Source organism: Lutjanus erythropterus, chromosome 3 (genome assembly GCF_056507025.1).
Source record: "Lutjanus erythropterus isolate fLutEry1 chromosome 3, fLutEry1.hap2, whole genome shotgun sequence".
Taxonomy (NCBI): domain Eukaryota; kingdom Metazoa; phylum Chordata; class Actinopteri; order Lutjaniformes; family Lutjanidae; genus Lutjanus; species Lutjanus erythropterus.
This window is the reverse complement of record NC_139319.1, coordinates 20,484,820-20,512,681: the sequence shown is the minus strand read 5'-3', so window position 1 is coordinate 20,512,681 and position 27,862 is coordinate 20,484,820. Positions and strand designations below refer to the sequence as shown.

The 27,862-nt window shown below is 38.9% G+C and overlaps 1 protein-coding gene across 1 annotated transcript; it reads left to right on the top strand.

Annotated features, from left to right (window-relative positions):
- Positions 1 to 886: 886 nt before the first annotated feature.
- On the top strand, positions 887 to 27,862 carry ugt8 (UDP glycosyltransferase 8). The gene is made up of 6 exons (XM_084715330.1): positions 887 to 1,072; positions 9,951 to 10,783; positions 14,999 to 15,141; positions 21,805 to 21,881; positions 23,712 to 23,931; positions 26,085 to 27,862. Exons 2-6 carry the CDS (start codon positions 9,953 to 9,955, stop codon positions 26,464 to 26,466), a joined length of 1,653 nt encoding a protein of 550 aa, XP_084571456.1. The 5' UTR covers positions 887 to 1,072; positions 9,951 to 9,952; the 3' UTR covers positions 26,467 to 27,862.

The following is a 27,862-nucleotide window of genomic DNA, read 5'->3' as shown; positions in this document are numbered from 1 at the left end:
ATATTTGGGAGTAAATAAAGTTTGGTATTGATATGTCATTCAATATCCTTTATAGAGAATCTAATATACAGAATGCTGGGTTTAATTAGGGTCAGGATTGACGACATTATTAATCAGCTTGGCAGTTAGTTGAAGCCATAGAACTTGAAAAAACATCCATGAAGGGTCCCTCATAGTAGGGATGGAATAACTGCTCATTCAGTGTCATTATGACATAGTTGTATGTGACTTAATTATTTCCATTTTATGCTACTTTATACTTCTCTTCTATTACATTACAGAGACAAATATTGCACCTTTTACTCCACTGCATTTATTTGACAACTTAAGTTAATAGTTATTTTTCAGATTTAGATTTATAGGCCCAATAATAAAAAAAAACTTAACTAATAAATTGTGTATTATAATAGATAAAGTATTTTATGTAGATCAGGTGACTTTTACTTTGAATTTTTAGCATTCTTACACTGCATTGCTACTTAAATGTAAAAGATTTGAGTAATTCTTCCTCCAGTGTTTATTGGAAAGTGATACCATAATATGAAAACTAACAACTCACCAGCTCTATGAACATTAGGTTTTTAAACACAATTCTTATTCAAGCTTTTTATTCAATTACTATTAATGATGATAGAAATATGGTATCAGATGTAAGATGGCCTCCTTTATCAGTCCAACCTATGACCAACACACTCATCCACCTGTTGACTATAAACACACAGATGGAGTCACCTGAAACAGAGACAAAGTACCTGTATGAGCCGATCCACCACCAACCACTGTCAGGTCAGTTTTATTCCCCCCCTTCTCTTGTCTCCTTTGCCGCTCCTTGCTTTCCATTTTGCCACACCGCTAGTCCCGCCTATCACCGCCCCTGTCAGACGGACGGTCTGCCTGTTTAATGTTCCATCCTGCTCGTCTTCGATACCCGGGGACACATTTACTTTAAGTCCTCGACACTTTTTATGTCTTTTACCTTCCCGACACTTTAAAAAACTCGCTTAAGAAAATTAGGACTACTGCAGTTTCGTCCCTGAACATCTCCTGAGCAACATTCAAGTCACAACGTAAGGTAAGGCCATCAGAGGCGAGCACAACAGGTGGAGCGTAAACTCAGCCTGCTTTACTCGACTTAAATTCACTTTTTCATTGTTTTATCACGCTTACGCTTGGAAAAAGTAACTTAATAGTGTTGCAAATGACAGCTGTGAACGGTTTCGTGCTTTTTGTTTTCCGAAAGCTCAGGTGCGACAGTCGAAACCTCCTGAGAGGCAGGTGCAATCAGGTTGCTGTGCTGCGTTCATGTCTTTTGCGAATAATGCGTAAAGACAAGTTTCCATGGGCGAGTCATGCTGTGTTAGTGAATTTAGTAGTAGGTAGATTCTCGTATTATGTCACCATCTATCTATCTATCTATCTATCTATCTCTATACATATATATATACATATACATATACTTAATTATATATATATATATATATATATATATATATGTATATATATATATATATATATATATATATATATATATGTATATATATATATATATATATATATATATATATATATATATATATATATATAATATTAAGTATATGTATATGTATATATATGTAATTAGGCCGTACTTCGCCTTGTTTTTTAAATGCTAGTTTTACTCTCTGGGCAGAAGTCAGAGTGACTATCTTAGTTTTTTTAACCCTGACACACTGACATTTTCGTTGTATATTAAGCTCCAGAAAAGCAAACACTGTTAAAAAATACAGCCACCTTGCCAAGCCACTGGCACAACATTTTACTTTTTTATTATCAGAGTTTCACTGATATGAAACACGCACCACTGCTGTTAAGCAGGTTACAACTCGATCTCAAACCCCACATGCCTACTGGGATATCCTACATGACCTTAAAACTACGGTGAACTACGAGAGTACACCTACATCAGGGCACCTGTTTAGCCAATCCTGCTGCTGCCTACGCAAAATGATCACCTGATGCTCAGGGAAAAAAAAGAAAAAAAAGAACAAGCCTTAGCTTTGAATCTGCAGGTCAACCTGCCAGCATCATACTGACTTGGAAGATTAATGCCATCCTCCCTTTCTGTTACATCTTTAACACTCAAACTTCTTTGTTTGTCCTGAGGCGTGCCTTTGCCTAACCCTATAATATGGCTGCAATCCTTAAGAAACTGTGTACTCAGGAATTAAGGTTGTTAATCTTAATGTCATAATTAAATGTCCTCCCCTTGAGTCACTGTGGGTGAAATGTGGTGATTCAAGGACATTTTAAAGCAAATATTTATGCTTTAAGCGCGATATCCTTGACCTCTCATATTTATCACTGTTTGTGGTACACTGCATTAAGGAGATACTGTTGATGGTTATGTGAAACCTGCTTCTTTGTCTTACTACCCTATTTCATATGTGTATTTGTTGTAACAATAACATGTTGGAAAGGCGGAGCCAGTCTGACCAGTTCTTATGTGTTGATTGCTGTGGCGACTGAAGTGGTGTGAGATCATAAAAGTCAGCGGGAAATAGTACCAAAAGTCAGCAGTCACATCAAAATAAAAACAGGTGGTGAGGAAGGTGAGCTGATCGGTGGATTGAATCGGGGTTGAATAGGATACTGAAAGTTTGTCTGATGTGTAAATATGCATCAGAGACACTTTTGGGGTTGACTGAGGTTATAGCTGTGTTCCTCATGCTGAAACATCAGTAGTAGAACTGACCAATACTGGATTCTGGAGTAAAAACATTTTGATATTGATATTTCAGCCGATATTCTTTACACAGAATATAATATACAGAATGCAAGGCTCAACCTTGATGTTTTATTTTCACTTGCTTGGTGGGTCAGAAATCTACTGAAGTCAGTTTTCACTTGCCAGTGTACAAATTGTTTTATTTATTAGTGGTTATTAAAAAAAAAAAAAGACTAAAGTTAACTATTAACTGTTGTGTTTAATTTAGGGCTGCAATGTTTATAAAATGAAAACAGTAAAAGGAAATAGTAAAAAATGTCCATCACAGTTTCTCAAAGTCCAATGTAATGTCATTAAATGTTGAATTTTGTCAGTTGAAAACCCCAAAATATTGAGGTTAATATAATACTAAACAGAGAAAAGCAGAAAATATAAGCCTTTTTCAACATTTTTAATTAATTGATTAACTGATTAATTGATTAATCAAAAATCAAAATGCTTCTTTTTTATTGCTTGTTTAGTTAGGCGAGCTGAGTGCAATTTACTAGCCTGACAAGGCATTTTACTTGATCTGGGCAAGTAGCCAATCTTGATTGTTGAGCCCAGGAATATAAAATATATACATTAAGACACATATTTTTTAAAATGACTTCTCAGAAGTGGTTGAACAAACGTGAAGATATGTAATGAAGGCAGAATATTAAACAGTTTAACAAACTTTATTGCCCAAAATGATACGAGGGCACTGAAATAATAAACAGATATTTTAAAGTACTAGAAACAGAAAACACATATAGAGCAAAATATTTATTAAACCTGAATTAAAAAAAATGATTATCTGCTCAAATACAGTCTGTGGACAACATGTATGTCAGTGCCAGTATCATCTGAAATAGCTGTGATAGACTAATATCGGCCTGATGATATCAGTCAATCCAGATATCGGTCAGGCTCTATCCAGTAGGTCATTTTAGGTTTCATTGGATATTTTTTAGGGCAGATAACAATATTAAGGAGTAAAAACATGCTGATATGTATATATCAGCCTCTATTGCAACAGTTTTTCAAATGTAATTGTGACAAATATATGTAATGGAGGCAGGATATTTTATAGTTTAACGATAAACTGAAAAATGACATCCGAGCACCAAAACAATGAGCTTTTACTGATATTTTTTAAAAATAATTATAAATAACTATAAAAAGCGCGAAAAATCATCAAATATACAGAAAATGCAGCCTATAAATCTAAAAAATAATTCCAAAAAACCCCAAAACATTATGTTCTGGGAAAAAAAGTTTTCATATTGGCAAATATCTTAAAACATATAGACAAATGAAACTGTAACAGGCCAACATCTGTATCTGCTTTAAATATTTACATAGCCTAAGCGTATATGTGTAAGGAGGAGACACTTTCTTTGAAATGCTGATGAAGCTTAAATATATAAGGGTATTTCGAGAGGTCCTGTTGTCATTATAAACAGCTTCTCCTGAGCCTTGACATGGGAAAGTTGAGTGTCACCTCATTCATTGTGTTTCCACGAAAAATTAAAGCTCTAACGGTTCTTGACCTTATCTTAGCTTATCTGTGAGTGGCTCTGGGCTCTACCTTTCATCCTTGATTTAAAAGGACAGTAGGACAGATGATTTTTTTTAAATCTTTTACTGGTATCACATCAGTATCCTTAACCTTCTGTAGACTTTGAGCAAATGTGCCTTTTCACACATGCATGCTTTTAGCAGATGTTGAAATGCAGCCAGTATATCAAGCCGTTTGTTAGTATGTTAGATTTCACTATCAGATTTGTGATATGATTAAACAGTCCATAACACTTTAAAGCCATTGGTTGGTTACAAATCATTACATGACCTGAGAGGTTAAGTGAACTCCGTGTCCGAGCCCATTCGGTCTGCAGTGTATCCTTTAGAATCAGCACCTTACTAACCCAGTCTTGCTTATCTTGCCCTTCAAGAGACCCTATTTGGATTCTTTCACGGCAAACAAACCTAAGATTAGTTAATCTCTGTCTGAAAGATTACGAGGCAAAATAAACAGTTTAAACTGACTTGTGGTTGACTTAATATCAGTTCTTGGAAGTCACATTTCTCCTCTCAACAGGGTGCATTGAGCTAATGAACCCCCACTGTGGAGGCAGCAAGTCTGCTCCTCCCGCTGTGCTAAATCAAGAAAACGTTAGTCGAGATTATGGTATTAAAGGGGGATCATTATTGTACAATTATCGTCTTGTCTCACTCTTAAATCTTCCTGTGGAAGCTGTAATTGGGTTGATTTTCAAGAATACACAGCCAACAACTTAAATACAAGCCAGTTAATTTGAGATGATGGCAGAGATATGGTGAGAGTTTGTAATTATTCACAACATCTCTGTTTGTTGTTGAACCCTAACTGACAGTTGGTTACACACTTTGAAATGTGGCGTTGACAAAATTAGATACAGTTGTTGGAGTTTGAACTGTTGATACAGAGCAGGGCAGTGTGCTAAAAAAAAAAATCAATATTACAAGATTAACAACACATGACCAACAGTATATTACAATATGGCACATGTTTGCATAATCATAAAAAATAATCACCTTGATGTTCAATGCAATGCTCTGTGCACCACAGTTATCCATTACATCAGAAAGAATACATCACCAATTCTGTTTTTGTTTAATTACACTTTACTGGTAATATAGTCTGTTTACTTTGGACAGAGTTAATGTTTTCAAATTGATATTTAGAATCATTTCATCACAGTATGACTCGCCAAATGTCAAAAAGCAGTAATGTATAATTATTTATCATTTATCTATTATTGGTGATTTTAGGGGTGCAACAGTATGAGATTTTCATTGTATAACTGTTTCAGAAAATATCAAGGTTTCAAAGTTTACAGAATTTTGGGGCCAATGCCGATACCAATATAAGTAAAAACATTCCACTATCGATATATCGACTGAAATTCTTTATACAGAATATAACACACGTAATATAGAATATACACATAAATACACATTTCTATGCAATGGTCCCTCAAAAGTGGTATAATATATTTAGTGAAGGCTGGATATATCATAGTTAAACAATAACTCTCTAACTCTCTCAGTAAACTCTCACTGGTATTTAAATAATTGTTAACTACCATAAATAAAAAGCACAGATGGCGCAAAATAAATGTATATATTAGACCTGAATTGAGAAAAAGGATCAAATAAACATAAAATGCAGTCTATAAAGCTAACAAATAAAAACAATCTGCATTATGTTCTGGTGCATATCTGACATCATGTATGCCGATATCAATATATACCCATATAGTAGTGACAGGCCAATACTGGGCTGATCAGTGAATGTCCACTAACACGGCGGTGAACTATATATTTTTTAAAATAACATTAATACGACAGAATTCAATACCATGGATAAGAAAATGTACATTGTATGATAGCCATGGACTTTCATATCATGGTATTACATGAAATTGTACACTGCTGCAACCCTAGTTGATATATTTAAGAATGGTACATGATGTCAAAACAGTGGCTGCATAGTACTGAGTAAAATTTAAAAGGAAACAATGTATAAATGCATTTTGCCGCTGACTATTTATGAGCTGGAGTTAATGGACTAATGGAGTAATGTAAACATGATGCACATGCAGGTAGAGGCATTAATTGTTGATTTTACTATCTAGAGTTTCAGACATTTGCATCACTTAACGTTAATGTAGCTGTTAAAATAAAAATAAAATATCACTGTACCATCTGCTGACCTTAATACATCATGCCTTATAAAGATATGTTAAGCTTTCCTCACAAACTTTAAAATATGTCTCTACTGCATCAGCTTTTGTGCCTTTTTTCGTCTCCACTTTGTCTTCGCCCAGATCATCTTGTCATTGCGTATCCTTTAATTCTCTTAATCCAGATAATTTCGTCAGCCCTCCCTGTGAGCAGGGTAACCAGACTCCATTGTTAGTAACTTAAGTCATGGCGGATCACAGTCCTCAGTAGACAGTGGCTGGTTTCTATAGTTACTGTCAACAGTCTGGGCGGAGAAGTGTTTGTAACGATATCCTCGGGACAATGCTAAACAAAATGGCGACCACCTTGAGTCCTCTTCCTGTCAGGCCCCAGCTGTTTGCAGAGAGAAACTTCATATTGTGGATAAACAGGTGGCTGATGCACTATGTAATCCTGGTCAGATGCTATCAGGAGATGGTCAGCACAAACAATGCGGGCCATGCCATTTGATATACATTCAGACGTAACTGTAGCGACATCAGTGACGATAAGACATGACGCGAGAGATGCTTTGTGTGGCTGACAGGAGAAAATAACCGCTTATACTGATCAGGATCGCTGGGTGCTGCAGCCTGTCACAGAACACACTGAACAAGAGGGCAGGTACGACCCGGACAGGTCGTTTGTCTGATACATGCAGACGTAGAATCATGTTCACATTCTCATCAACACCGTCAGATCTGCAATTCTGCAACTAATGATTATTTTCATTGTCATTGTCAATGATTAATTTTTTGACCCATAAAATGGTGAAAAATGACGATCAGTGTTTCCCAAAGCCTAAGATATCGTCCTCAAATGTCTTGTTTTGCCCACATCCCAAAGATATTCAGCTTACTGTGAAAGAGGAATAAAGAAACTGGAAAAAAAAAATATTCACATTAAGGAAGCTGGACTTTTTTCCTGAAAAAATAGTTGCAGGTTAATTTAATAGTTGACAATTAAAGGACGTCATCTTGGGCTTTGGGAAACACTGATCGATATTTTTCACTATTTTCTGCCATTTTATGCACCAAAGAACTAATTGATTCATCCAGAAAACTCCACACAGGGAACACCTAGTGGACCAGGTTGAGCCTAATCCATGTCCCATTGTATTTCTTTGTGCAACTAAGTGTGCATTAGTACATTTTAAAGGCCGAGTGCGCACTATTCCAACATATGAGTAACAATTATGCAAGATGTTTCCTTATATGCCCTCACACAAACATTTCTTTTGATCTTGCCTGAACTGATGGTGGTGCAGTTTGGTGCTGTAACAGCATTTGCTGATAACTTATCTTCAGCTTTCACAGGAGATAGTGGGCTACACTTATTTTGTAAATAGTAATAATAATGTGTTATATTATTTCTTCAATATAAATAAAGTGGACTACTGATTCTGCTGCACAAAAACACATGGAAAGCCTTCATTTTGGCCATGGCTAACATTGCTTGCTTGCTCATGTCTTTCTACATTTTTCTTCAAAAGTCAGTGCATTCCTTAAGGTGTAACATGGGTTAGTCATTGTAGATTTGGAAAACCTGATAATTTATGGCTCTCCATGGAGTGGATTCCAGTGTTGATGATTAATCCAAGAGAGAAGGAGAATGAGTGTGGGCATATAGGGCACAGGCTATGACATGGTGGCATGATAATGGCTCCTTGTGTTTGTGTTTGTGAATAGAGCGGCCAGAGGTTTAGTATGACGTTGGTGCTACCCACACTGTGTCGGTGATGGCTGTGAGCAGGGATGAAGGGGTGGAATCTAAATGCGTAAAAAGGAGGCAAAGGTTAATTAGTAAACCAATGACCATAAGAAAAATGTAACCACTGAGATCCTGGGAAGTTTTACTCTCTGAGGATGAGGACAAGACTGCGTTCATTTCCAGGCCTGAAAGTTGATGCATACAATGTAAAATTTTTCCCTATGTGAAACCGCTGCGTCTTGGCATCATGGACAACTGATGAGAGGTGAACCAGAGTAACCCCCTGTCTTTATCACAAGTGACTCAGACACTCAGTTTTTCACTTGGACATCTCACACATCAGAACAGCTCTCATTTTAATCTATGGAGCTGTCTGCATCAGTTCTGTGCATCTGGCATCTCAGGGGCATCTGATGGGTGTAAATGCAAGCTGAAGTATTAATTTAGTCTTCAAGTCTTTTTTTCCAACAATACGTGTGCAGATGTGAGGCTGATGCCCATTAAAAATGCATTGAAAACATATTTTATCCACATTTTGTAACCAAGGAGGAGCAGAATGTGCTCTACAGCCAAAGAGCACCCTGCTCCGGTTAATCCCATGGACTCTCACCTTCACACCCAGCGGCTGGAGAACAAGTCACAGGAACCTCAGGGACACCGTTTCGGCTGTGTTTGGGCAAACTGTACATTTAATGCAAATAGACAACTTTAAAAAGTAGAGTTCAGCTTCTCCTTCAGATTCAGCCAGTTGTCATCACCTGTCTGTCCTGAGTGTGATGCTGATGTAATGTTTGCAGTCTAGACAAGAGGTTCGTAGTAGACATGGGGTAAAAAAATGGATTCTTAGTTGCACTGCAATTCTGTCTTGAAAGATCAAGGTAGAAAAGTCAATACGTAGAAATCTCAAACCACATTGTCAACATTATGATTGCCTGTAACAATTTTATAAGACTGAACTGTTCCGACTAAACCAATGGGATGGTGACTGGTGTTAAACATGTGCATCCTGTTTATGTTCTAAACTTCTTGTGTTTTGGAGAGGATGGTTGTACTTGAGCAACAGCAGATGGATACAATCTGACCGTTACCCCCTGACTTAAAAGCATTTTGATTTCTCTGACACTGAAGGGAAATGGACCTGGACAAGAGCCACATTGGATGCAAGTTCTGTACAACTAAAATGAGTACAGATTATTGCAAATGTGCTTTATTTAAAAGTAGCAAGTAGACCCGCAAGGAGAAAAACAAATCATGTAGAAATCAAAAATTTTGATGCATCAAGATATACTGATAATTTTTTTATGGTCTTGCATAGCCAGATGTCTCTTCACAGCACTAAGCCCTGGAGAAAGGTCTGACTCCACACATGCAAATTCTGCCATAGGGGAAAAATACCATACCTTGTTTGCATTTCAATAAACCAATGATAAATGTCTTGGGTGTTGCTAAGCCCAGGATGCAGATTTGGTGCTGCTGTGAAATAGTGTTGAGGGGGAACTTGTTTTGGTGGAACATTTGCATGTCGGGAGGCAACCTCTGGCATTTAAATGGCTGAATCACCCCATAAGAAAAGATAGCAGCTGCTAGCCATTAGCATCCCAGGCATTGTTTAATAATTTTCAGTATATAGGTTGCAGTTCAGAAGGTGTTAAATCACAGAAATAGTGGATAGCGCATAGTGGATGCTGCAATGCCAACTTTATTTTGCTGTCATGCCTTAACATTGTTCATTTTTTTATTATTTCAGCCATGCTACTACCCTCGTCACTACTACTCTTCCTAGGCCTCCTCATCTGGAGTCCCAGTGCATCATGGGCTGCTAAAGTGATCGTGGTCCCACCCATCATGTTTGAATCACACCTCTACATCTTCAAAACGCTGGCCACGGCTCTGCACCAGGAGGGCCATGAGACCCATTTTCTAATTTCAAAGGGTCGTGAGGTGCCGCCCTCCCCTCACTACCACTTACAGCACTACCCAGGGATCTTTAACAGCAGCACGGCGGACAATTTCCTCCAGTCCAAAGTCAGCAACATCTTCTCAGGCCGCCTGACATTTCTGGAACTGTTTGACATTCTTGACCACTACTCTCAGAACTGTGACGCTGTGGTCGGCAATGCCGAAGTAATGACCCGCCTCAAGGAGGCCAAGTTTGACCTGCTGCTTGTGGACCCTAATGAGATGTGTGGTTTTGTGATCGCTCACATCCTGGGGGTGCAATATGCCGTGTTCAGTACAGGCCTGTGGTACCCTGCAGAGGCAGGTGCCCCAGCTCCGCTTTCATATGTACCCGAATTCAACTCATTGCTCACAGACCGTATGACTCTGGTCCAGAGGATCACCAACACAGCAGTGTACCTCGTGCAGCGCTTTGGAGTCCATTATATTGCATTACCCAAGTATGACCGGATTATGAAGAAACATGGAGTGAAGCCTCAGGTGGCCATGGCTGACTTGGTGCAGGGCAGCCGGCTGTGGATGCTGTGCACTGACATGGCTCTGGAGTTCCCTAGACCCACCCTGCCACACGTGGTGTACATAGGAGGCATCCTCACCAAGCCCCCCAACCCACTGCCACAGGTCAGTACTGAGAGACACACACAGCTGATCGGCACATGTTGAGATTAACAAAGACAGATTTTTTTTGTATGGTAGTTGTGTGGTACAATAGGGCTCATGCTTTTAGTTTATTCCTTTAGGTGATTTGGGCAAAGCATGATAATGAACTTTAGTATAAAAATACGAGATGTAAACATGCTGGACTTTAGCAAGACTGTTAATTTACGTCTGTGGTCCCCAGGCAAGTAACAAAAACAGAAACACTACTACTGACAATGTACAATTTTAAAGTGATCACAGTTCTGGTTTGTCTTTAGCCATTGTTTGACCTGGCGTATGGTCTTCTTTAAGGGCACTTCACCACAAAATCAAAAATACATTTCTTTTTCATAGCCTGTCGTACTGTTTATCCAGATTTTTGGAGATATCAGCCGTAGAGATGTCTGCCCTCTTTCCAATATAATTTAACTGAACAAAAAAGTCATTCGAAAAATTCAACACCAGTTTCTCTTTCCGAAAATCATGACCCCAACACCACAAGCAGAGCGCCATTTATTGCCATTAAATTGGGGAGAAGGCAGACATCTTTACGGACAAAACTCACAGCAAGAAAATGGATGGATGGATGGATGAATATCACTACAGGCCTGTGGAAAATATGTATTTTTGATTTTGGGGTTAACTGCCCTTTAAAGGCGGGATATGTGTGCTGTGTTTCACTTTGGAGAATCAGTATGTCCTAGTTGAAGTCTTTGGAGAGTAGGAGTAGCCTTTAACAGTGTATTGGTGATGTGTATTGTAAGATGTTAAGTGGATAGTTACAGCAGTATAACCCTATAATCTCTGAGGGCTGACAAATTTAGTTTATGTGTTTAGTATAATTCATATCATCATATCACTCAGCCCAATTACGGAGTCAGTGTCCTTGTGTATGATCAGTTAAAGTGATTGTTCAGATTTTTTGAAGTGGGCTTGTTTGAAGTGCTTATCCACAGTCAGTGTATTACCCTCAGTAGATGGCAGCTGACGCACCTGGAGCAGCAGAATAGGTGTAGGAAGCTAAGTAATGTACTGCTGTCAACTGGGTCAGCAGCAAAATGTATCTGAAAATCAGCATCAGTGTACACTATAATAAGAATATTTTCACCGCTTTACCTTGCTATGCGACAGCCTTTTCAGATGTGAAACTGCTGTTATATGAGCCAGATAGTTCTTGTTATTTCCAAAGCACCCAAACACTATTGGCAAAAACATTTTTCCTCACAGACACAAACTAACCCTTTAAAACACCAAAGTATACACAATAACTATAAAAAAACTAACCAGTTGAGATTGTGGTAGACCAGCAACTCCTCCTATATTCTGCCTAAACGTAAAGCAATATAACGGTTCAGTTTCTCATCTGAAAAGGCTGTTTGATGTCTGAAAATATTCTAAATACAGTGTACACTGCTGATATGGATTGTTTTAGGTGGGTCTTTTTTAGGTTTTGTTGCAAACCCTGTCCATTGTTTAGTTTCCTACTGGTCCTTCTACTTCTCCAAACTGGAGCTGTACCGACCGCCATCTACTGTGGATAATACGTTGACTATTACTTCAGTACAACATACAATCCCACTTCAAAAAATACAAACTCTTCCTGTAACAGCCTTTTTACTGAGATATGTTCAGTTTCTAGATCCACATGCTAAAATAAAAAAAATCACAAACTTGTGGGCACATTTATGAACTTCTGGAGCGCTATGAGTACTGCAACATAAAAGAAGTGCTCTGTGCCACCGCTGAAAAAAACTCTGTAGTACAAGGGCTAATTCATGCTAACAGAGTTTGACGATGACATTATGCAAAAGTATGGTTTCACTGGTGGGATGGGAAACCATATTGTTTTGCTTCAGTCTAACTTGGTGTATATTTATCTTATATCCTGGTGTACAGGAAGAGTTATTGCAAAAGGTTTTTCAAAAGTTTCACTTCCATAAAAACTTGGCTGCAACACGTATGATGAAGCTTATTGTTAGTTCACACACCTCTATTTGTTTATTGACAGCCTGTCTCTCTGGTTTCTCTTCTCTTCATGTATCTCCCCTGTCCTGACTGAGTTTCAGTATTTTTGTATCTACCCTTGCTTGTACCCATTGTTTCTCCTATCACTTGGTATCTCTTATTATCACATCCTGCTACAAAGCGACCCTTTATAGACGTTGTTGGGGTGAGGAAGGGTTTGGGCTGAATGGACATGGTAGATTTTGAGCGGAGAGGGAGGGGAGCCATGGAGAGCAGAGGCGGGCGGTGATGGGGGTTAGTCCAGCGTTCGGATGCCGAAGGCGCGGGCCGTCGGCATCTACTGCGGGGGGTTTTGCAATGCCACTCTGGCCAATAGGGAGCATTGTGCCGTGCTGTGTGGAGGGAGTTATAATGGAATTGGAAGGAGAACGAGGCCATTGTTCTGGGCAGAGCTCTGGGGACACTGAGACTCTTTTATGGGGTCACTGAGGCGACGTTGTAGGGACAGTGGAGCCCAGTGTGCCCCTGTGGTTGCTCTGTGCCAGGGCCGGTCTTAGCTACCGCAGCTGGACCATTAGCCTCCCTCCCTCTACTTGTCCTCCACTTCTATCATTTCTATCCAACATGGCTGCTCTCTGATCCCTCCTCACGCTCTGTCTGTCCAGACATCATTACTTTGTATTTTCAAATATACAGTATTCTGCTTCACAATGAACTGCTGCCATGCACATGTGCATACCCACCCTTAAATCTGTGTTTGATTAAAGCACTTAAAGAACTCGGAGCAACATGGGTTTATTTTTGCGTCAATGAAAATACTAACATCATAAAAGACATGATGCTATTTTAAATAGATCAGCTGTAAAATGTGTTGAAAAACAACAACAGTTGCAGTGAGGATTGAGGATTACCCTCATGTGTTTTGAGTTGGCAGCAGGAGCCACAGATATCTTAAAACATGATGCATAAAACTGAAACTTGTTTAAATAAATTTGTTGTGATTTAGGTCAACTTTAAGGATGTAAATGTGTTGTGAATGTACAGATTAGATGGAAATGTTTTAGAAAGGACTCAACTGTGAGGATGTGGAGTATTAGTATGTGATGGCTGGCTGCGCTGTTGTAGTTTTTATGGTGTTTTGTAAATTATTGTTGATCTGCAGTGCCGTGAATTTATAGGCACAATAAAAAAAAAAGTATACTGTATCACTGTTTGTATTCATCGATTTTTCTAGATAATGAATACACAGTGTTGTTCAAAACCAGTGCTTTGTAAAAAGTAAAATGAAAATATACCACTTTCCAACCCTATATTTAGTGGTGTATTTTGAAATAAATTGCAACAGGCAGCAGTTGAGAAGAGATAAAAATTCCTGACACTTTTACTGACCAAGAAGAAAGTTAAAATCGGAAAATTTTAGTACCTTGCAGACACAGCGTGGTGAAATAAGGACATCTATATGTAAAATCATTAAGAAAATCATGCTGGTCCGTTAAAATTAATAACTCTGGTGGCTATCAACATTATTCATTAATGTCATAATATGAAATGATGATGTTTAATGCAACACTGGACACAAAACTGCAAAATTCAAGCTCAGCACATCTGTGCTTGCAGTTCTGAAGCATTAATGAAATATTTTTTACATCCTAAGGAGAGATTGAATTTGTCATATTCTGGGAGTCTCAGCTTATCCTTGTTTCTTCCCTCTATTATCTTCACACCTGTAAATCATTCAGCACATGAGTGTGAAAAACTTCTGTTGTTGCCGTATGCATGAATTATATAGATAAGGCTACAAAGTGATAAAGAGAGCAATAACAATAATGAGAGTTCACGTGAAGGTGGTGTTATGCTCTGACAGCTGTCATTTTCATTTTCCATTTCCTCTTCAAAAAGAAGAACGAAAGGAAATCCATATCTTATCAAGAATGATGTAATGGCCAGTAAGCTTCACTGTGTTGTCTTTGAAGTGTTGTTTTCTTTTTTGGACAAGTGAAAAAAATACTGGGAGAACTGCTGATCCTTCCTTTTGATTTGATTACTGAAATGAAGCTCAATTCAATCAATTTTCAATTTGATATTGAAATGGGACACCTCTAGATATAATGTAAAAAAATAGTGTAGTGCTGTCGCATTATACTCTGAGAAATGTTTTTTTTGTACTGGGCAAAGAAACTCTACAACATGTGTATTTTTAGCTCTCACTGTGTGTTTCTCATATTCCCACAGGATTTTGAGGCATGGGTGAATGACACAGCGGAGCATGGCTTCGTGGTGGTGTCGTTTGGAGCTGGGGTCAAGTACCTTTCCCAGGATATTGCTCACAAACTGGCAGGAGCCCTCGCCAGGCTGCCCCAGCGTGTTGTCTGGAGGTAAAGTATCTGTTTTCTCACGTTCGCTTATACTGTACACAGCTGTCACTGTGACAGATGTGAGAAGGATTTTCTGCAGGAGTTTCAAGTTTCTGACTTTCCTCCACTCAGCAATCGGGGAGCTCTGGACGTCAGAAATCTTATTCTGGACCCCTATACTCAGCCATATGACAATGACAGATTGCAAAATAAAGACAACATGTTGTTCCTCGCTGACGGTCTGTGTCTTGAGACCAAAGTACATATTCCCACTCTTCTTTTTCTTCAGGGTATTATATCAGGTCGTCCAGGTGATCAAACACCATTAAGTATAGTACATCCTTACCCTTTAGAGACTTTGCTCTCGTCTCAGGAAAACTAATGATAATGGCTTCATATTTTAATGTTGCAAAGAACTTTGCATTTAATTTAATTTAAGAAAGTCACATAAAAATAAGTGATTTATACAGAACAGTACCCACATGCCCAGGCTATGTGTTAGGTATTTCCGTATTTTTGCCAAATATAGGGAAACTTAAAGAGACAGTTCACTCCTAAATCAAAAAGTACTTATTTTTTAATGTAATGGGACTAAGTCACACTTGGAAAAATTCAACACTAGTGACTCTGTCAAGAAATTGTGACCCAGTTATTCAAGGTAATCCAGAGCCTGTGTTATAAGCATTGTCTTGTAGGAAGTACAGGAAGATTCTATTACAGAAAGAAGTGGTTCTGGTAGATTCTACTGAAGAAAGAAAGAAGTACCTACATTCAAATGTATTTTTTTCTGTACTTTGAGGAAAACAAGCTGAATGCCATCTAGTTCCATTATATTTGAAAGAAGGCATACATCTCTACAGCTGATACTAAGCAATTCACACTGGTACAAGCTAGACGGGTAAATAATACTACAAGTAATTAAATTTAAATTTTTTTGGGTGTCTGTTGCAGTGTCTGTGCATGCGTCTGTCCTGGGGCTATACACTATGCATGCAGACATTTATGTGTTTAGGATGAATGGATGACAAGAAATCCTTCACAGAGTTATCTAAATGTTTGTTCTTGCCCGGTGAGAGAGAGATAGGTGTGATTAAAATCTAATCTCTTGTAATCATTTGCACAGAGTCCCACACTAATGATTCAGTGACTCTGACCTGAACAAAAGAACACAGAACACGAGAGGAGAGAAAGTGGGACTGTGATACCTTGATTCACCAATATATCAAACTTCCATCCATGAACCTGTTAATGCTTAACTCTTATCTAGTTTGAGATTCATTCACCCTATTCACACACTGTTTTCTGTCACTTTTATCCTATAAATGACTAAACAGTAGCTAAATAAACATCCAAATTGACTGAACGTGAGGTTGCATGCGCCTTATCAGACAATAAAATGTGTTTTCATAGGTTAGTCTATTATAGTATGTCCAAGTAGTGCATTATAAAGCTTGGTTCAAATGCAGATACATACACATGGTAAACAAACCTGACTTCTCTATAGGTAAATGGTGCAGCTGGGTTAATGTTTGATCATGTGCCTGTGTGCAGTGAGGTTAGTGGCTGCTACATGAGGGCTTCACTTGCACAGCCACACTACACAATTTACAATGATGTCATACCTGACAGAATGGTCACATAACCTTTCATTAGGTGCGTCTGTGGCAGATAATTACAGTTTTAAAATGATATGTTTTCATTTTTACTGGGATCATAGCAATTCCAGTTTTGCTGTAGTCATTTTTCAAGCATTTTCTGATTTTTTTTAGTATGTTTATTTCACCAGTTTTAACAATATCCTAAGCTCTATGGTTAATAAGTTAAAAATGTATGCTTTTTATTGACCAAACGGGGATGGATTACTGAACTTTCAATGTTGTTGGCGAGTTGGCTTGTTAAGTATGTTGTAATCATTATCCATTATAGTAATATCACCTTGTGCCATTACAATTCAATATGCAAATGTGTCTAGCAAAGAGTTTAGCTAAAATTCTCAGGAGTGAATATTATTGTTAGTGCTGTAGTGTGCTAAAATTGTTTTTGAAGACCCCACAAATGACAAATAACCAATGGCAAAAGCGGCCTGTTAATAGTAGTTTTATAGATATTGTTAATCACTTACATTGGATGGAGCAGCTGACCTTTAATCTGAGGCTAAAAAGGACAAAGGAGGAAAAGGTGGGGAAAATGGTCCAATTTTTTAGCCAATAGGAAGGAATTTTGTATTTGTATTATGTATCTTTTTGGGAAAAAACAACATAAAAAGTTGCCTGTTGATAGACAAACCAATCTTCTGACCTCAGATTGATAATATAAATTAGAGAAGTGTGAGGATATGGGATGAGAGTGAATTTTCAGGAAAAATGTCATAAATTAGTCGAGAGAAACATGAGTTGACATGAAGCAGTGGAGGAAACGCAGCAGTGTCTTGTAAAGGTTATACAGATGACAAAGATTTACTCAATTAGGCAGTGAATCTGTTTACTTGCAGTCAGTGGAATATGAATGAGCCAGCTAAGAAGGAGAAAGGTCAAACTCAGGTGGGACATGACCCCTCTTACACAACCACAACAAAATAGTCACACACTTCAATTGTCCCCATGGTATGTACATGTACTGAGTGACGCCTCATTCTGATGCCTTCATTAACACAGGAGTAGTTTAAGTGTGTGACTGCTTATCTTGTTCAGTTGTCCATACCTCCCCTTCTACTGCGTGGAATAGAGAGTATTAGTATTTGCTTTAGGTAGTTTATGGCATGGGGGGCAAAAGTGGATGAGTGGTGCAACAAGCAGCAAACCAGGAGCGGGGTTCAACAACTATGTGACTGGATTTTCAGGGTTGTAAATGGACCAGAGGCCCCACAACATGATATTATTATGATACATTTTGATTTTAAGCAATTTGTGATATGCCGAGTACTGCACAACAAATATTCCATCAAATATCCAGCAAATATCCCAAAGGAAAATTTCTCAACATGTGTTTTATCTAATAAGTTTAATAAGTTAGTCTGTTCAGATCACCTCAAACATTCATTGCAACAAAATGGGATTGTCAGCCAAACAGCCAAAAACCTACCAATACCGCTGACTGTGACCTCAGCTGACCCCACCAGAAAAAACTCTGCACCATCTAGTGGACTGAAAAGCAATGGCTTTTATTATTCTTGTAACAAAAACAATGATTTGCATTTGCAATATTAAAAATGTATATAATGAAAGATCTTTGTCCACACAAAATATATCACGTTATTTTGCTGTATCCATATTTTCCCCCTACTCCTAGTTGGAAAACTCAGTGATTTTTGTACTTACAATAAGTCGGTTGCCAAAAAGCTTGCCAGAGTGGGCAGACGGTACTGTGTGTTGAAATGAGGGGTGCTGGTCTTGGCATGGAACATGTGTGAGTAATGTGTGAGTAGTTTGTCATTCTGGGGTGACATTTTAGTGTGTAAAATGACAAAGCAAACGCAGCGCATTCGTTTGTTCTGAAGCACTGACCTTTAACGGCGAGATCTCAAGGTCTACAGGTGAGGTGAGGCAGTGAAGTGAAATTTGTAGCTAGACAGGAGACAGTAAGCCCCAAGACTTTGTATGTGACATTGAATGGTAATCTTTCAGTGGCCCTTCCAAACTAAGAGGATGGAAAAGGAAGAGGGCTGATGAGAGGGACAGGGACCAAGCCAAATGAATCGTGTCATTGATAATTGGCTGCATGAATGTAGGCTTTGATTGGCAGGACAGTGAATTGGTGCTTTGTTGAAGAGAGAAAGAGAGATGAAAGAGTTTGAGTTAGGGAGGGAAGGAGACAGAGATGGACGGATGGGGGTCATAATGTAGCATGCATATGTGTTGTGTGCTTCATTTGTTGGAAAATGCTTCCGCACACACAACCGCAGACACCAACAGACACACACACGCAATACTTTGCACATTCACCACCGCCCGTAGAGGAGGGTTGAGGGTTGAAATCTAAATGTCTGTGAATGAACAAGCAAAGCCCTTCTGCTTTTTGTTTCGGGAAAAAGGGATCAACATTGAATTCCACTTTGTTCCCTCCCTGCATCATGTAAATGTTAGACTCAATGGATCCATTTAGTCTCAGTCTTTTACAGACTATACATACGGTACATCTGCCCTCGCTAGGCATGTACAGCTGCACAACTGGGTAGCAAGCTTAACACTCTAACAGTAAGGGTTCATAACTGGAGTTGGCCTTTTGAAGTTTTTTATTGAAGCAGTTGTGCAACTGAAAACAGTATCAGATACAACACAGCAATTTCAATGATAATGGTCGTAAAAAAAGATAAGATGAGATATCATATAACATAATTAGAGTAAAAGCGATATGAATTGGATAAGCACAGTGAGAAGGAAACTGGATAGTTACGCTGTCCCCCACGCCAAGAAGAACTGATGAAAGATCATTTTTCAGTATCTATAAGAAGCACAATGCTGTATTTGTTTTGTAAAAGTACAAATGAAGTCCACAAGACTCAAAGAGTAGAGCAAAATACAATTATCCAAAAGTGACTGAAAATCCTGTATTAGTAATATGTTAACCTCAGACAGCTAGTATAATGGTTAGCTTGTTTACAGTAAACTGATAACAGAAAAAGTAAAGGTATAGTTTGACATTTTGAGTTCATGTGTAATAAACATGGGAAGTCGTGTGCTTGATGCTGTGAACTTTGAGCTTTCAGAAAACTTAGAGGTCGTGATATGACAGGAGCTAAACACGACCCCATTTGAAGGCACCAATACACTGATTCACTTAGTAAAAACATCTTTGTGTGGCAGCCATGAGGTTGCCAGGCAACCAACAGAGACTGAAAGGTACTGATGCTGGTCAAGAAGACATGGTTCTACATATGATCCCTTGTAACACTGTGATGTGTCACTTTTACACTTCAGTTTTTGTGCAGATTTCAAAAATAAAATGTGTTAATTTGTATGCTTTAGAGGAGCTGGTAGGTGGATTTGCTACCTTTGGACAGAATCAGACAAACCGTTTCCCTGTGCTTCCAGTCTTTGTGCTAAGCTAAACTAACTGGCTGCTGTCTGTATAGTAGCAGGGAAAACACACTTCTAGCATAGTCAAGAAATGAACAGTGCCTCTGCTATAAATGTTTGCTTTGCAGAATCTTAAATTTTGTAAATGTAACAACTTTAAATGTTTTTGGTTTGGAGGATGTACAAAACGGTGAGCCTTAAAACAGTTTGGTGTGATTTCATGTAATGTTACATTCCTGTGAATGATATAACATACTTTAGAGAATGATAAGCATCAGTCACATGATGGTGTCACAGGAGATAAAAAATATGTGGGCATTGTTTATATACTTGGCAGCACTGCTTCACCAACTAGGTCACAGTGTAGCATGAAGTCAGCATGTCTGAGCTGCAGAATGAAGGTGAAGAGGTCCTCTTATACTTACTTGCGACATTATTGATTGTACTACCAACCTATGGCTGCCTGCCTACCTTGCTAACATAGGAAACTTGGTTGCTAGCTAGCAAGCTAATGTAGCTAACGAGAATGATAAGCATCAGTCACATGATGGTGTCACAGGAGACAAAAATATGTGGGCATTGTTTCTATATTTTGCAGCATTGCATCACCAACTAGGTCACAGTGTAGCGTGAAGTCAGCATGTCTGAGCTGTAGAATGAAGGTGAAGAGGTCCTCTTATACTTACTTTTCAATCTCTGACCTATGGCTGCCTGCCTACCTTGCTAACATAGGAAACAGGTGTGATAAGACTGAGTGAAGTGACAGTTGTCAGGTACAGGATTATAATACAGTTTTATGCAAAAGGGAAAATAATGGGGTCATTGTTTATTAACTTTCTAGTAATGAATTTCACAAAGTTAATAGAAACTTACTGTGAAAACGCTACTTATTTCTGTATGACTGTATCAGCTGTGATATGTGCTCTGCCACGTGTCCTGCAGACAGTGCCCTCATTTCCCATAATGCCTAGTGCTGGACTCAATAGCTTTTTTTTATGTCCCAAAATGCAAATGTTATTTTTCATTATCGTTTCTAATGTGTCTGTTCGGTACATGATGGCTTATGTTGGTAATTTTCATTTTTTGCACTGGTTTATAATTTTAACTTTTAGATGAGTGGCTGTTATATGGCTGTTAATTTTTCATAGTATTGTTTAGTTCTTATCCCCTGTGTTGAATATCATTAAAGAGTTGATCAATAAATTGGTTAGGCTGTAATATTAAAATGTAAAAGTATTCTTTTAACAGTCCCAGCCCATTTGTAATAAAAGAGAACCTCCAGTAAACATATGTAGGGAGGATATAAAATGTATGTCAACATTTGCTTGGTCACAGATTTGAAAAAAATGGTGGATGTCAGTCAAACTCTAACTGTTACTGAACTATGTTCGACTGTTACCAAACTGATGGTGACAGAACAGTACACCGTTTAAAAAGAATTCATTTAAAACAGTTCATAATGTTGTCAGTATGCAGTGTAATCGAGAATCCAAGTGGTACTGACTCTTTAAATATATATGTGAAAATACTATGTAAGTATATACTTAAAAATTAAAATAAATGAAAGAGTATATAAAATTTTAAATGAAATATACCTGTTTGGCTGTTCCCCTTACATGGTTAAATATTTGCCCTCCTCCTTTCATTGTTTCCTCTTTTTGCTCATTAGATTCTCTGGAGTTCCACCCAGTAACCTTGGCAACAACACCAAGCTCGTTGATTGGATGCCTCAGAACGACTTGTTAGGTGAGCACACTGATAACAAGCCATAATATGAAGCCAAGTTCACCTTCTTGTTTTCTTATCAACGGCCAAATTGGCTCATTTGATTTATTGTATTGCACCAAACAAACTGAGATGTCATTTACAGCACTTGTAAAGATGCATGAAAACAACGTCTTAAGCGTCTGATTTCTTCATACTGCTGGTCAATTCTTGACACATAGATAATCTCTGGTGATTTTATAGGATTAATGCTGTTAATGTGGGTGTGGTGGAAAAAAGGTTTAGTGCGGGTGTCTTCCTCTCACCTGTTTATCAACCCTGGCAGTGGGTAGAATGTGAGTGTGTAAGCCACTTTGTGCCAGAGGAATGTACAACAGCATTCACATACTGACAGCTTGTGTTGTATCCTGCAATGTTGTAATATCACCTTGGTTTGTCTAGACTGCAAATGCTGAAGCGTTGTGCCTGTCTGGCTTTTTGCTACATCCATAAGAGGCATTTTAAAGGGACAGTTCATCACAAAACAGTAAAACATATCTTTGCTCTGAATCTATTTCACGCCACAGAACAACTACAGAACAGACCTTTTGACACGACTGTTCCATTCAGGTCAAACACAGTCATTCCCTGATCATGCAGAGTGTGTCTGGCAGGCTGCAAAATGGGAAGCACACTGCGCAGCCTTTTTTTTTTTTTTTTTTTTTTTAAAGGGGAAGCATGGTGTGTGTTTTTTGTTGTTGCAAGGCAACCAATGATTTAGCTGTGAAGTAAAATCAGATCTGTAACCTGACACTTTCTAGTTAACACATAGAGTAGTACAAGAAATGGACAGACGCAGGATACTGGCTCTGGCTCTGATCGAGGCTGTTTCCAAATACTACGCTGGACACAGGGAAACAGAGATCTATGTGAAACCCTCAGATAAAGTAAAATTATAAGCAGCTTGCTCAGGAAGGTGTTGAAAGTGAGGTAACATAAGATCAACACAAACCATGAACTACATTGTTATTACAGTTTAAATGAATAAAAATAACATACCTGAAATCTCAAGTACAAAAACAGTTCGCCTTTAAGCTGATGTTTTCTGTTCAAATCTCGGTAACTACAGTTAGTAAAATCTGCCTGTAGAAAACAACTCAGAAAAGATGCCTCTTACTGTCAAAACTGCGCACTGTCTGATTAGGGGCCTCAGGGTGCTGACATTGCAGATGTTGGCTCACTGGAAAGGCGCTGCTGAGCTAAATGGAATGGAACTTAAATTGGTATCATTGATAACACCTGTGTTTACACTCTATTCCATATCACTATACCATGAAAAAGTCTATTTGTGGGATACTTTACTTTAAAGTCTGTAAAAATTGAGAGAATAAGAAACCGCATATATCTGAGGTCTATGAATTTCTGCAGCATTCGATTTTATATAACTTTTTATATAACTTTCAATCATACTTTCAAATAAAGCATATAGAAATTATACAGATGGGTATATAGGGGCCTAAGATGGAAAATTAAAATGTACAGTGTTTAGGTGAACTACACATTTTTAAAAGAGTTAAAAAGTGTATAGACAAAGCTTTTACTTTGAAATTTTTCCCTTCATAAAAACACGCAGTGACATTGAACACACACACACACACACACACACACACACACACACACACACACACACACACATACACACATCTTCATGAAAGGAGACAGTGCTGAATGTGCAGCAGTTTGTAGGATCGACTGTATAAACTGCAAATAATGAAAAACCAACCCAGCGAAATAAATGCCCTGTCAAGAAAAGACTAATGAACATAAGACCAAACATGCAAAACAACATCCTTCTTCCCTCCTGTTATCTAGGCCATGCCAACACAAGGGCCTTCCTAAGCCATGGCGGCCTGAACAGCATCTATGAGGCCATGTACCATGGGGTGCCGGTGGTCGGCGTGCCCCTGTTTGGAGACCACTATGACACCATGACTCGTGTGGCAGCCAAAGGCATGGGCATCATGCTACACTGGAAGTACATGAGCGAGGAAGACCTCTACACAGCCCTGACCAGCGTCATCAAAGACAGCAGGTTAGATTTATTACTCTCCTACAGTACGCAGTCAAACACAAATGCTTTGTAAATTAGTTTTATTGTTAATCAGTGCCATCTAGTGATCATTTATGGAATCACCACCCTGTGACTTAAAGGGATAGTTTGGATTTTTTAAAGTGGGGTTTTATGAGGTGCTCACGCATGGTCAGTATATTACCTACAGTAGATGGCGGTCGGCGTGCTCCTAGTTTAGAGAGGCAGCAGTAGAACCGGTGTAGGTAGCAAAGTAATGTACTGCTGTGGACAGGGACAGCAGCAAAATGTATTTTAGCCATTTTAAAAAGGTCAACTTAAATAAAATTATTATCAATTAAATTAGATGCTATATTTAGAATATTTTGACACTTTTAGGGCACATAGTGTCCACATGGTGGTTTTTTTCTGGCAGAAAACTGCTGTCAGCATGCTAGGGACCGCTACGATGAAGCCAGCGATCAAATTACACAATGGCTTTCAGGGGAGTCCTGTTCTCCAGTGCGCACTGCTGCTTTACTCGTCACCTGCACACCAACACAGAAGTGTGCAGCAGTGCAGTCATTTGCAGGGTTACTGCGAAAAATGTTCTACTGTTCCTACTAACATTTTGTAGCGGCTAATAACAACAATACAAGGCTACTCTATCCAAATCAAAGAATACATTTAATAAAATAAATAAATCAGCAGGGGGACACAGGTTTTTCTGTTTTTCATACACATGGTTGAACAAAGTAATGACCAAATATACAGACACCATTATTATTTATTTCAGGAACCTCAGTGTACATAAAATAAAGTATAACTTGTGACACAAAAATGGACAGTGTTTGAGAGCTCCCCCTGAACGGCTCAAAGTAGACTTACAGGGCCCTTCACTCCCCCGCACTTATAACCATGGATGAAGCGTATGTGCAGTGAGAGAAAAAAAACCCTGCGTCTGGATTTGACATTATGATCTACCTGTGCTACGGAGCTAATTAAATGCTACATTAACAGACTTGACAAGACATCTTGCGAGTTAACAATGTGTAGGGTGATAAAAGCACAACACTCAACAGCAACATTCAGTGTCTGACCTATCTACTCCCACATACAGGCGTACTAGTCTCTATTATGAAACTTGTTCTGTCTAACATGGACAGAACAAGCCTCTCCTCCATTTTCTTGGTTACCAGGGTGACAAGTCCTGAGTCCCTACCTAATTTTTTTTTGCCTGAATAAAGCAACAGTGACAATACCAGTGCCTTTCTGAAAAGATTTTCACTTAGAATTGTTCAGAGCAGCTGCACAAAAGAGGAGGAGTGCTTGGTAAAAACACGCGTTGCACACCACCTTTTGTCTTGGAGGCTGCATGCAGCCATGTACATTCTCTCTTCACTGGGAACTGAAAATAGACTGGCCCTCAGAAAAAAAATGCCATGTGGACACTGGCCCTTAACTTGCCATCAGATAACATTTTCCAACCATTAGCCAAATTTTGCTCTCTCGAAACCAAACAAACTCCATAGGCAAAAACAGTCATTCTACCTTGCAGAACATGGGAGTTTCTGGTCTACTTCTGCCTTTAATGGTTAGTTTGATTATGTTACAGTATGAACTGTTTTAAAGGGGTAGTTCAGATTCATCAGTCATACTATAGCATAAGCTAAGCAATCGAGGCAGAGGTAGACCAGCAACTCCTGTCTTTTTGCACATGGAATTTGGTTAGTTTGGAGAGAGCAATATTTGACTTATATAACAGCGGTTTCTCATCAAAAAAGGCTTTCTGATGGAAAGGTGAAGTGGTGAAAATATAGCGTACATTTAAACTGACATAGAGTTTTAAGATGGACCATTTTTTGGTGGCCAAAAAATACATTTTGCTGCTGATCATGTCCACAGCAGCACATTGCTTAGCTTACTGCACCAGTTCTCCTGCTGCTTCTGTAAACTTGGGCCCTGCTAGCCACCATCTACTGCAACTAATACACTGAGTACATTACACAACCCCTCTTCAAACAATACAAACTATCTCTATAATGATACACATACAATATTTAACATTTTTATTTCTCTTTTTTTTCATAGATTTTCTCTCATGTTGCCCATACAGACTTGTCACCTTGTGTCCTTGTCTCTGTACATCCTTGTTTACAACCTCTGTCTCTACCTAGGTACCGCCAGCAAGCACGTCTTCTCTCCAACATTCACAAAGACCAGCCAGGCCACCCTGTGACCAGGGCCGTCTACTGGATCAGCTACATCCTCCGTCACCATGGTGCCAACCACCTGCGTTCCGCCGTATACGAGATATCCCCCTACCAGTACTTCCTGCTGGATGTGGTTGTCACTGTTGGGGCTGCTGTGGCTCTTATTTTCTTTGCCCTGCGATGGTTGGTACGAGTGCTCAGGGGGAAGGTCAGGGAGGAGAGCAGAGGAGGTGGCGTCACCAGGGATGACAGTAGCATGGCCAATGGACATTGCCATAGTGAGAGCATGCCCAACGGGAAACACAAACGCAACGGCTCCTTGAAAAGCGAGAAGAAGATGAATTAATGTTTTGAAAGGCCAAGAGGGACGAGGAAGAAGTTGCCCCAAGGACTCAGCTCTAGAATTGGTTTAGCGGTTTTATAAAAGCTTTGAGAGAAAGCTGTTCTTAGGTCTGCGTCAAGAGGCAACTGTTACTCAGAGTGAGTGAGTAGAGAGGCTGTAGGAGGATACACAATGCATCGTGTGGGGGACAGAGCAGGGCATTGGGTGCTCAAAATCTGTGTGTACGTGTGTGTGGGTGTATGTGTATGTGTGCACTGAGGCGAATTTAACGAAAAACTCTAACAACAGCAGCAGCTACAGCAATACAGCACCAAAATTAGAAAGTGATTGAGGATGAAGCACAGGAAGGACACATTGGAGGACATTCACGTTTCTTCATGTGTGTCTTCTGTCCTGCACATTCTCTATTGTCTTCCTGCCTTCCTGACCCAGTGGGAAGGACGATGAAGAGGGGAAAATCCTGAGCGCCAACCCCTCATCCTCAGAACAAAACAAGAAAAACAAACAGATAACTTTTGAAATATTTAGGATTTAATGTTTTTAACTGCTTCAACAACTGTCTGGCAAACTGTAAATAGAGGACAAATCTATTTATTTACTGTACAAATGCATTTTAATGATGAAGCTCTTTAAACTTAATCTCATTTTTAATTTATTTCATGTGGTGTGATGGCATGATGGTAGATGTACACTCCCTCCTCTAAGCTAACACTGTCTGCTTCATATGGATGAAAACAAGCAGAGAAGCACACAGGTGTGTGCTTCTTGTATTATCCACAGCATCCATGGTGGTCTGGTTTTAAAATTAGTCAGAGTGTTTTTCCATTTTTCCTTTTTCACGTGGTACTGCCAACTTACGTTCCATTTGTCTCCTGACTGATAGTTTGTTTGGGTCGAGAGTAACTCAACTGAAGTCTGTTGGGCTTATCAGCGTGGAAGGGGCGATCAGGTCATTATCACATGTTGTAATAAAGATAACTACCAGGGATACTGTGGATACGCAGAGCCAGAGCAGAAATGTGCTCAAGCTCATCCAGTCAGGTGATCAGGGATGAGTCAGAGCATTATTGATTTAAGATTACTTGCTTCATCAGTAAGGAATCAGTAATTAATCAGTAAGGATTCATCACTTGATTGCCATTTTTATTGCTACACTCGACTTGGTATGTCAGTCCTGTTTGATTCATTTGTAGTTTTAAATTACGCAGTTCAGGTAGGACTTTCAGAATTCATTCAGCGCTTCTCTTCTGCAAGTTTAAGTCAGTCTGATTGAGATGTCGATGTTCACGTACAAACTAGGCAGACCTTATATTAACTTTTGAATGTGAATGATTCTCGTTCTGTATGTTGCCTTTTATAATGCAGATATTTGCAGTATGCTTGAATACATGTGTATATG

Coding starts and splice junctions, on each gene's coding strand:
- ugt8 (XM_084715330.1), top strand. CDS start 9,953: ATGCTACTACCCTCGTCACTACTACTCTTCCTAGGCCTCCTCATCTGG. Junction 15,142..21,804: donor CCCCAGCGTGTTGTCTGGAG/GTAAAGTATCTG, acceptor TTTGCTCATTAG/ATTCTCTGGAGTTCCACCCA. Junction 21,882..23,711: donor GCCTCAGAACGACTTGTTAG/GTGAGCACACTG, acceptor CCTGTTATCTAG/GCCATGCCAACACAAGGGCC.